General features: G+C 46.7%; 1 protein-coding gene across 1 annotated transcript; it reads left to right on the top strand.

The window, feature by feature from the left end:
- The first annotated feature begins 7,589 nt into the window (after positions 1 to 7,589).
- On the top strand, positions 7,590 to 11,447 carry Ubxn1 (UBX domain protein 1). Its single transcript, XM_052190510.1, has 10 exons — positions 7,590 to 7,687; positions 7,772 to 7,857; positions 7,959 to 8,012; positions 8,107 to 8,213; positions 8,316 to 8,385; positions 9,250 to 9,441; positions 9,532 to 9,583; positions 9,888 to 10,004; positions 10,924 to 11,116; positions 11,304 to 11,447. The coding sequence occupies exons 2-10, from the start codon at positions 7,799 to 7,801 to the stop codon at positions 11,351 to 11,353; spliced, it is 894 nt and encodes a 297-aa protein (XP_052046470.1). The 5' UTR covers positions 7,590 to 7,687; positions 7,772 to 7,798; the 3' UTR covers positions 11,354 to 11,447.

Here is an 11,447-nt window from a genome sequence, read left to right as displayed (position 1 = left end):
ACCACCTGGCATCCAAAACCTTTCTAATGAAGATTGGAGAATTACTGTGAGAAATTGTGATATTCTTGATAAATGCAATAAAGATTTTAGAAAATTCCTAAATAAATGAAAGAAAATAAAATAGAGCTGGAGAAACGGCTCAGCAGCTAAGCTAAGAGCTCTTGCAAACATGGCAGTCAACGACCTTCTCTAACTCCATTCCAGGGAATCCATCACTAGCTCTGGCATCACAGGCAATGACCACATATGGTGCACAGACTTACACTCAAGCAAAACACCCACGCTAACAAAATAAAAAGACTAAGCTGGGTGTGGTGGTTCACGTCTTTAATTCTAGTACCCAGGAGGCAGAGGCAGAGGCAGAGAGGATTTCTATGATTTTGTTAGTTCGAGGTCAGCCTGGTAAACAAAATGAGTTCCAAGGCTATATATATAGAGAGACCCTGTCTCAAAACAAACAACAGAACCACCCATACACAAAAAATAAAAATCAAGTCAGGGTGCTGGGGAGATGGCTGAGAGGCTAAGCTGCCCTTCCAGAGGTCCTGAGTTCAATCCCAGCAACCACATGGTGGCTCACAACAATCTGGAATGATACCTGACTCCCTCTTCTGGTGTGTCTGAAGCTACAGTGCACTCATATACCTAAAATAAAGAAATGAAATTAAATAAGTATTTTTTAAAAATACGGTGCTGGAGCCAGGCAGTGGTGGCACACGCCTGTAATCCCAGCACTCTGGGAGGCAGAGGCAGGCAGATTTCTGAGTTCGAGGCCAGCCTGGTCTACAGAGTGAGCTCCAGGACAGCCAGGGCTATACAGAGAAACCCTGTCTCCAAAAAACCAAATCCAACCCCCCTCCCCCCCCCCAAAAAAAATATGGTGCTGGGCTGGAGAGATGTCTCAGCTGTTAAGTATACTGCTCTTTCGAAGGTCCTGAGTTCAAATCCCAACAACCATGTGGTGGCTCACAGCCATCCATAAGGAGATCTGATGCCCTCTTCTGGAGCGTCTGAAGACAGCTACAGTGTACTTACATATAATAAATAAATAAATCTTTAAAGAAAAACAGATTTATTTAAAAAAAAAAAACTGTAGCTAGGCAGTGGTGGTACAGGCCTTTAATCCCAGAACTTGGGAGGCAGAGGCAAAAAACAAAAAAACAAAACAAAACAAAAAGCAAAGCAAACAAACAAACAACAACAACAACAACAAAAAAAAAAACCCAGCTCCAGGCATGGTTGCTCATGTTTGTAATCTCAGCACTAAGGAGGCAGGGACAGGAGGATCCCTGGAGCTCAGTGACAAGCCAGACTTAATTAATAAAGTTCAAGTTCAATTAATACAGAGATAACCTGTCTCCTGAGACAAGGTTGACCTCTGGCCTTCACATCCCCCTCAGACATCCACACAAACACAAACACATACATGCACACCACCTTCATGTGGATGTAAACACATACCCCCATCAAGCATACACTTATATGTACACACAAATGGACAGGGATGTACACACCAGTTTAAAAATCTCCCATAAGACTCCCCTCAAGAATCACCCCCCACTCCCATTTGGTATCCCATTTTAGGATACTAAATAGACTCCTTGGTCTACAAACAACCTCAGCCTCAGACCTTTTAAATTAAAGTCTTCTACACCAAGTTTTGTTTGAGGTAGAGTCAGACTCATCTGCCTCTCAGTACATTTTGCCACTAGGACAAACTATAGCAAATCTGTCACTGAGTACCAGGATAAACACAGCCCTGAGCCTGACTCACCTCACATTAACAGGAAGGATCTAGTCTGTCTTGAAACTTTCCCCCAAAGCTGGGCATGGTATCACATCCCAACCCTTTAATGCCAGCCCTCAGGACGCAGAGAAAGGTAGATCTCTGTTCAAGCCTAACCTGGTTTAAGTACAAATTCTTTTTTTTTTGGGGGGGGGGGATTTTTGTTTTGTTTGTTTTTTATTTGTTGTTTTGTTTTGTTTTTCTCTGTGTAGTCCTGGCTGTCCTGGGAACTCACTCTGTAGACCAGGCTGGCCTCCAACTCAGAAATCTGCCTGCCTCTGCTTCCCAAGTGCCGGTATTAAAGGTGTGCGCCTCCACTGCCTGGCTTAAGTACAAATTCTAATACAGCCAGTGCTACATAGAGAGACTGTCTCAAAACACACACAAAAATAAAACCACCAACACATGCGCGCGCGCACACACGCACACACACACACACACAAGGCTGAACCCTGGCATGTACCATGGTTTCGCCTATCCAGAGTTAGTTTTGTTCTACCCTAGAAACTTCACAGCCTACTGGTGTGCCATTTGGAGATTTCTATATCTTACCCAGATGGTGGTGTCTCTAGATACCAATCACTTCTATGGACACTGATACCTTCTTCCCACCACTGAAGACTTTTGACTTGATGTTACCATCTGACCTCCAGTTTCTTGCAAAAGCTACTCCTTTCCTCCTTCAAAGAAACTCTTTTACTTCTTTTATGTCCTTGGCCCATGACTTTGTATTAGATCAGCAACAATGACAAGGCTCTGACTGGTATGTTTCTCCCCAGCTCAGAAGACAGATCCTTGTTCCTTGTTCATGTTTTGGTTTTTCTGGCCTGTCAGTGGGGACAGTCTGACAGTTCTGAGACTGATAGCTATGAGGGATTCTAACCTCACAACGGGGCTATTGTTACAGATGGGCTTAATACAAGGCTGCCCTTGCTTTGGAGTAGGACTGTTATCTTGTCAGAAAGGGTTACCATAAACCCTAGTAGCTGTGATTGCTCTGTGCTATTGAAACATGCCCGCGGCCTTCATGGAAACCTCTCCCAGAGTGCTGCCTCTTGGAATGCCTGTGTGCACTCTCTGATCTTACCTGCAGCAGCCATACTATATTATTACAATATATTCTAATAACCTTTCAACTTCTGCATTCTTTTTGTTGTTGTTGTTTGTTTCTTTTTCAAGATGACAGGTTTTCTCTGTGTAGCCCTGGCTGTCCTGGAACTCACTCTGTAGACCAGACTGGCCTCAGACTCAGAAATCCACCTGCCTCTGCCTCCTGCAGGATTAAAGGTGTGTGCCACCACCACTGCCCACAACATCTGCATCTTTTTTTTTTAAAGATTTATTTATTCATTATATGTAAGTACACTATAGCTGTCTTCAGACACTCCAGAAGAGGGTGTCAGATCTTGTTAAGGATGGTTTTGAGCCACCATGTGTTTGCTGGGATTTGAACTCAGGACCTTCGGAAAAGCAGTCAGTGCTCTTACCCGCTGAGCCATCTCTCCAGCCCCAATGTCTGCATTCTTCTTTTTTTTTTAAGATTTATTTATTTATTATATGTAAGTACATTGTAGCTGTCTTAAGACACTCTAGAAGAGGGAGAGTCAGATCTTGTTACGGATGGTTGTGAGCCACCATGTGGTTTTTCAAATCTACCATGCGGATTTGAACTCAGGACCTCTGGAAGAGCAGCCGGTGCTCTTAACCGCTGAGCCATCTCTCCAGCCCCTGATGTCTGCATTCTTAATCTTGGTGAATTCTTTCACCTCCAATGTCATTGACCTATCAGAGCCACCTCACAGCAAGAGGAGGTAATTAAGCTAGGACTAGTGATACAAGTAGTATCATTCTAGTGCATAGGAGGCTAAGTCAAGAGCATCAGGAGTTTGGGTTAACCTGGACTCCATAGTGAATTTTGGGCTAGTTAAGGCTACATAAGCAAATCTCTCTCTCTTCTCTCTCTCTCTCATCTCTCTCAAAACCACAAAAGAAAGAAAGGAAGGAAGGAAGAGAGAAGCCGGGCGGTGGTGGCGCACGCCTGTAATCCCAGCACTTGAGAGGCAGAGGCAGGTGGATCTCTGAGTTCGAGGCCAGCCTGGCCCACAGAGTGAGTTCCAGGACAGCCAGGGCTACACAGAGAAACCCTGTCTTGAAAAACCAAAAAATAAAAAATAAATAAATAAATAAAAATAAAAAAGAAAGGAAGAAGGAAGAAAATAAGAATGAAAAAGGAACGACAAAAGCAAGTTCTTTAAGCATACTTACCAAATGCAGCCGTACAGTGAAGGTGGGCTCAAGAACCCAGGAAGTGATATCTTTCTTTTCAGTAGCAGGGGCCAGGCTGCCTCAAGGCCCAGCTTGGTGACCTTCTGTGGATAAAAGGGGATTCCACCTCAGCCCCCAGAACCATGTTGAAAAACCCCTTAACCAGTGGTCCTCATCACCCTTACAGATTGCTGGTGCCACCCGGTAGACCCACCTCGCCCACCTAAAGTAGGCTACAGGAGATAACAATAGCTGGGTGGTGGTGGTGGTGGTGGTGGTGGTGGTGGTGGTGATGCTCACCTTTAATCCCTGGCAGATGAAGGCATATCTCTGAGTTCTAGGCCAGCCTGGTCTACAGAGTGAGTGATTTCCAAAACCGCCAAGACTTCAGAAAGAAACTCTGTCTTGAAAGAAGAACAAGAAGACAATGACAACAACAGTAGATGGGTTATGTTATACCTGAATGGTCCAGCCCGGGAGGCAATTTAACAAGACAAAGACCATCTTGATACCCCTGGAATATGAGCCCCCTCAACTGGCAACTCCCCAAAATTCCTTTGGTAACCTTGAAGATCAAGGTAGAGAAGATAGTGGAAGCCAGCCCCTCTGTGTTCAGAATACAAGAAAGAGTACATCTGTTCCCTAGCCATTCTCAACAAAATACAGGTCAGGGCTGCTGGCTGCACCTGGACCTCAAGACCCCACACTATGTTAGAGTTGAAATTAATCAAACTAGTGCCACTTCCAAACATAAGAGCTGTAAATGGGATGAACCTAAGCTCACCCTTGGGTACTTCCAAGGAAATGATGCCTGCTTAATTCCACCAAGATACCTCTTGGAACTTTTTCCCTTCTTATAGCCATACACAGCAGATTAACCCCAGAAATGATATCTGAATGCATTTCCAGGCCCCTGAAACTACTTGGTGCGTTTGCTAGTATCTGACCAAGTGTCCTTCTCTGAAATGCTTACATTAAGGAGACCACACTACTTTGGTCTACACTACATTCTCCATATATGTCCTACCTCAGATGTTTGTCTGTAATGAAGAAGAGGACAGGGCCCTCCTGTGAGTGGCAAGCTGTCCCTATTCTGTTGGTGGGGGTAGGTATGATGGACTCTGTTGGAACTACAGCACTAGTAATGGGGATTAAAAACTTGACTCCGTGGGGTGTGTATGGTGGTGCATGCCTCTAGTCACTGCACTTGGGAGGCAGAGGCAGGCAGATCTCTAGAGTTTGAGGCCAGTCAGGTCTATAAAGTGAGTTCTGGGCCAGTCTGATTACAGAGCTAGTTTCAGTATAGCCAGGTCTACACAGAGAAACAGTGTTGCAGATGTATACGCAGCAGAATAGTCATACATTAAATAAAGTTTAAAAAAAAGATTCAGCCAGGCAGTGGTGTTGTAGACCTTTAATCCTGGCACTTGGGAGGTAGAGGCAGGTGGATTTCTGAGTTGAGACTGGCCTGGTCTACAGAGTAAGTTCCAAGACAGCCTGGGCTATACAGAGAAACCCTGTCTTGAGAGAAAAAAGATTTAACCAGGCAGTGGTGGTACACGCCTTTAATCCCAGCACTTGGGAGGCAGAGTCAGGCTGATTTCTGAGTTCAAGGCCAGCCTGGTCTACAGAGTGAGTTCCAGGACAACCAGGGGTATACAGAGAAACCCTGTCTTGGAAAAAAAATAATAATAAAGATTTAAGATACCTGGGCAAGGTGTTCCATGGACTGATGTTTGAGTCTGAGATCAGTTTCAAGGTTAGTTCCACTTAGAAGTTCCAGAACAGCCAAGGCTTCATGATGAGATCCTGTCTCAAAAAACAAAGACAATGATAATGATGATGTAGAAGAATATAGACTCAAACATGCTAGCCAGAACATCACTAGACTACGCCCTAGCCCCTGATAAATAACTTACTAACAACAAGCATACTAGTTATTCTCCTCCCAGTTTCGTGCCGCTAGGTGTGGTGGCACACGTCTTTAGTCCTGGCACTTGGGAAGCAGAGGCAGGGAGATCTCTGTGAGTTTGAGGTCTGCCTGGTCTTGATACTGAGTTCCAGGACAATTGGAGCTACATAGTGAGACCCTGTCTCAAAAAGACAGAAAGAGAATTAAAAAGAAAACGGAAAATTAAAAAAATGCAAGGAGGAGCCGGGCGTTGGTTTCACACACCTTTAATCCCTGCATTTAGGAGGCAGAGGCAGGCAGATTTCTGAGTTCAAGGCCAGCCTGGTCTACAGAGTGAGTTCCAGGACACCCAGGGCTACACAGAGAAACCCTGTCTCAAAAACAAAAACAAAAGCCTGGCGGTGGCGGCGCATGCCTGTAATCCCAGCACTCTGGGAGGCAGAGGCAGGTGGATTTCTGAGTTCGAGGCTAGCCTGGTCTACAGAGTGAGTTCCAGGACAGCCAGGGCTAAACAGAGAAACCCTGTCTCGAAAAAAACAAATCCAAAAAAAAAAACAAAAAAAAAAAACCCCAAACAAACAAACAAAAACAAAAACAAGGAAATGATGGTGACACATTCTGATCCCAGTACTGCACTTGGGAGGGAGGCAGAAGCAGGTGGATCTCTTTGGATTACAGGTCAGCCTGATTTACAGAGCAAGTTCCAGGACAGCAAGGACTATGCAGAGAAACCCTGTATCAAAACACGGGGAAGAAAGAAAGAAAGAAAAGAAAGAAAGAAAGAAAGGAAGGAAGGAAGGAAGGAAGGAAGGAAGGAAGGAAGAAAGAAAGAAAGAAAGAAAGAAAGAAAGAAAGAAAGAAAGAAAGAAAGAAAGAAAGAAAGAAAGAAAGAAAAGAAAGAAAGAAAAGAAAGAAAGAAAAAAGAAGAAGAAGAGCTGGGGAGATGGCTCAGTGGTTAAGAGCATTGACTGCTCTTACAGAGGTCCCGAGTTCAATTCCCAGCAACCACATGGTGGCTCACAACCATCTGTAATGAGATCTGATGCCCCCCTATTCTGGTGTGTCTGAAGAGCTACAGTGTACTCACATAAAATAAATAAATCTTTTTAAAAAGGCATCTTATTTAAAAAAAAGAGAGAGAGAGAGAGAAAAGAAAAATCTTTATTGTTTATCATGAATGCTTCGACTCGTGTGTTTAGGCCAAGGAATCCTTTTTCCTCTGTTCTCTCAACCTCGTGGGTCTTAGGAATCGAACTCACATAATTATGCTTCGAAGCAGTAGCTTTTACCCACTAATCCATTGTCAGGCCCTCTTTTTGACTTATTTTTTGTTGTTGTTGTTTGTTTTTTGGATTTGATTTTTTTGGAGACAGGGTTCCTCTCTGTAGCCCAGGCTGTCCTGGAACTCACTCTATAGACCAGGCTGGCCTCGAACTCAGAAATCAGCGGGCCTCTGCCTTCCAGAGTGCTGGGATTAAAGGCGTGCGCTACCACACCAGGCTTCTTTTTGATTTCTAAAACCCTGCAAACTGGCTCAAACCGGTCTGGAGCTTATACGAAGTGGGTGGGTCCTCAGATGTTCCCGCCCACCAGGACGACTATTTCTGGCTCTCCTCGGCACCCGTCCACCCCGCCTCCACGTGACACAAACAGACGGGACTTCCGCTTCCCCTCCGCTCTCCTCACTCAGTGTCTACTCCCCCCGTCCCCGGGTCCCCCGCCCGGTGAGTTAGCGAGCGCCGGGAGGGCGGCGACGCGGGCGGAGTCGCCCCGGACTGACCCTTGCGGTCTCCTTCTTGCCATCGCAGGTCCCCGCGGAAGCGGAGGCGGGCGCCATGGCGGAGCTGACGGCTCTGGAGAGCCTCATCGAGATGGGCTTTCCCAGGGGACGCGCGTAAGGGAGCCTCCCCCTGCCGGTGGTGGGAGGCCGCGGGCCCGCCCGGCCTGGCTATCACCATGGCTGGTGGGCGCTATTCACAGTGTTTCTGCCCCCAGGGAGAAGGCTCTGGCCCTCACCGGGAACCAGGGCATCGAGGCTGCGATGGACTGGTGAGTGGCCCGCACGGGTGGCGGAAGGAAGTTTGGGAGCCGCTGGGAAAGGCGGCCTCAAGGCTCATAATCTCTGCCAACTCTCTCTGCCCAGGCTTATGGAGCATGAAGACGACCCCGATGTGGACGAGCCTCTAGAGACTCCCCTCAGTCACATCCTGGGACGAGAACCCACGCCCTCAGAGCAAGTTGGCCCTGAAGGTCCTGACTGGGAGACATCTTGTGATTCTAGATATCTTGTAAAGGCCTAAGAAAACCGGAATGATTCCATTGTAAATAATAATCCTGGTTGCTTGTTTGTAGGAGCTGGGTCTGCTGCAGGAGAAAGCAAACCCATATTGACTGAAGAGGAGCGACAAGAACAGACGAAGAGGTAGGTAACTGGCAAGTTTCATTTTGTGTGTGTGTGTGTGTGTGTGTGTGTGTGTGTTTGGAGTCGGCCTAACTCTTGCCCAGGCTGAGCTCCAGATCCTTCTGCCTCCGCCTCCAGAGTGCAGGGATTACAGGCCTTCACCACTATGCCCTGCATTATTTTTTTGAGATGGGGGTCTAGCTGTGTACCTCAGGCTGGACTGGTATGGCCTAGCCTAAATCCAAAGCCACGTTCTTCTAGTGCGGGGGTTACAGGCCTGGGCCGCCATAGCTTTGCCAAGAGTCACGGGTCATCTCCTTCCTCTCAAATACAAACACAAGTGTGCTCGTAGAACCTGACCTTTCCAGTTTATGGGTGTGGGGGGAGTCACCAGGGAACATCTTGGCGAGCTCAAGACTGGTCTCAAACTCCTGTGTGACTGCAGATTCCCCTAGTATCCCAACTCTCCCGCCAACTTTGCAAACGCAGGAAGTATAGGTATGCACCACTATGCCTGGCTCTCTCTCAAGTGCCCTTGAAAAAAACCTACAAGGACCCATGCGTGATATATGTGCTCTACCACTGAGCTAAGTTTTTTTGTTTGTTTTGTTTTTGTTTTCAAACCATAGTCTCTATCCCTGCCTGTCCTGGAACTGGCTCTGTAGACCAGGCTGGCCTCAAATTCAAGAGATGCACCTGTCTCTGCATTCTGAACACTGAGATTAAAGGTGTGCACTGCCACCACCTAGCTTTCCTCTTTATATTACTGTTGGGGCTTTGTTTCCTTTCATCTGTTTTGGAGCATACGTTCCCTTATTTTGTTAAACTCTGTAAACTGCCTTCCCACTCCATGTCCAGCTTCAGCTCTCTCTTCTCTGCAAACAGAATGTTGGAACTTGTGGCGCAAAAGCAGCGGGAACGTGAAGAAAGAGAGGAGCGAGAAGCTTTAGAACGAGAAAAGCAGCGGAGGAGACAAGGGCAAGAGCTGTCAGTTGCACGTCAGAAACTGCAGGAAGACGAGATGCGCCGGGCCGCTGAGGAGCGCAGGCGGGAAAAGGCTGAAGAGTTAGCCGCCAGGTCTGAACACTCATTGGTCGCTAATTGAGAAAGAAACTGAGACTTGCCTTGTCTATGTCTGACCTATTTATTCTCCTGTCTCTATTCTAGACAAAGAGTTCGAGAAAAAATTGAAAGGGACAAAGCAGAGAGAGCCAAAAAGGTGGGTGATTGGGAAGTCTGGGCATAGTGGAGTAGCTGGGTTAATTTCCTTTCCAGTGTCCAAAAAAAAAAAAAAAAAGCATGTGCTTAGGATGATATTTTTGAGGCATAGTTTTACTCTGGCCCAGATGAGTCTCAGACTCAGGGCATTCTCTCTCCTGCCTCAGCCTTCCAAGTACTCTAAAAGCTGAGCTGCCAACCCTGCAAGCGTTGTCTTGTTTGTTTACCTGTGTACTAGAGGTTGAACCTTCATGCATGCTGGGCTAGTGTGCTACCCCGAGGTCGTGCTTCATTTTGTCTTTCAGTATGGTGGTAGTGTGGGTTCTCGGTCATCCCCACCAGCAACAGATCCAGGTCCTGTTCCTTCTTCTCCCAGCCAGGAGCCCCCTACTAAGCGGGAGTATGACCAGTGTCGCATACAGGTACTGTTTTCTTTTTTTTTTTTTTTCACTTTTTTTTATTCGATCAGGTACTGTTTTCAAGTGTTTGTCTTGCTTCTAGAACCCAGTGTTGTCTTATAAAGTGCCCAGCCCAGAGCTGTTGATGCTTAAGTCCCCTTTGCCAAATCCTTTCTTCTACTGGACTTTTGAAATCCTATCTCTTCTACTCTTTGAGAGATCAAATTTCACCTGCCCTCTTATTTAAATCCTTACTTATTCTTACTAAGCAGTTGTAGATTCATTACACAGCTGTTTTCTTAATGTGGTACTTACAATGATTTTTAAAAGTAATTTCCCCTTGCCTGGTGAGGTGGCTAGGGGTTCTTTATCATCACCTCCTGAAGCCGAGCATGAGTGGCGGCTCATCAGGTCCTTTAAATAGTGTTTGCACTGGTTCAGACCTCCAGGCAGGGCAGAGCCAGCTGTAACCTCCTCTCCTCCCTGGGCACTTCAGACAGGGTTTTGCTATGTCAGGCTGGTCTTGAATTTTGAGCTCTCCCTGCCTCTGCCTGAGTGCTAGGATTACAGGCGTGTGCCATCACTCCGCACTGGTTTATTCTTGGAACTGGGTCCTGCTGTACAGTCCTACTGGCCTGCAGTTCACTATGAAGATCAAGGTGACCTCTAACTTCTGGTGATCTTCCTATTTCCTCTGTGTTCTGAGATTATAGGTATTACCATTGTCTGACCTCACCCTGCTTACTCATAGTTGTGTTTTAAGACAGGGTCTTGAGTACCTGATGCCTGCCTTGAATTTGTTCTTCCAGCCCTGGAGCTCTGTGTAGAGCAGGCTCCAGAGAACTCTGCCTGTGCTGTCCCCTGTGCTGAGGCTACCGTCCAGAGCTCACTGGTCCTCACTCGGCTTCAGTGCTCATGGTGCTGCATCTCTCTTGCCTTCTAGGTTAGGCTGCCTGATGGGACTTCGCTGACCCAAACTTTCCGGGCCCGGGAACAGCTGGCAGCTGTGAGGCTCTATGTGGAGCTTCACCGTGGGGAGGAACCGGGACAGGACCAGGACCCCGTGCAGTTGCTCAGTGGCTTCCCCAGACGTGCTTTCTCAGAGGCTGACATGGAACGGCCTCTGCAGGAACTGGGTATGTTATGAGAGATCAGGAGTCAGGGATTAAACAGAATGTAAACAGTATGAGGGGCAATTGGGATGCGTAGGGACGGGAAGTCAGTTGGGATAGCAGGGGTTTAATGGATATAGTATGTGTTCAGAAATTTGAAGGCCCAAAACCTAAGTGTCTTTGTAATTTAAACTCTTTCTTCCATCTTTAGGACTCGTGCCTTCTGCTGTCCTCATTGTGGCCAAGAAGTGTCCCAGCTGAGGGTCCTCCATCCCCACCATCTCTTTCTGACCTCTTCCTCTTTGATAAAGCACTGACATTTCCTTCCTAATAAATAGACCCTTTGAGTTCTGTA

This window comes from Apodemus sylvaticus, chromosome 1, assembly GCF_947179515.1.
Source record: "Apodemus sylvaticus chromosome 1, mApoSyl1.1, whole genome shotgun sequence".
Lineage (NCBI taxonomy): Eukaryota > Metazoa > Chordata > Mammalia > Rodentia > Muridae > Apodemus > Apodemus sylvaticus.
Note: the sequence above shows the minus strand (reverse complement) of the source record. Positions and strands in the feature narration are given on the sequence as shown.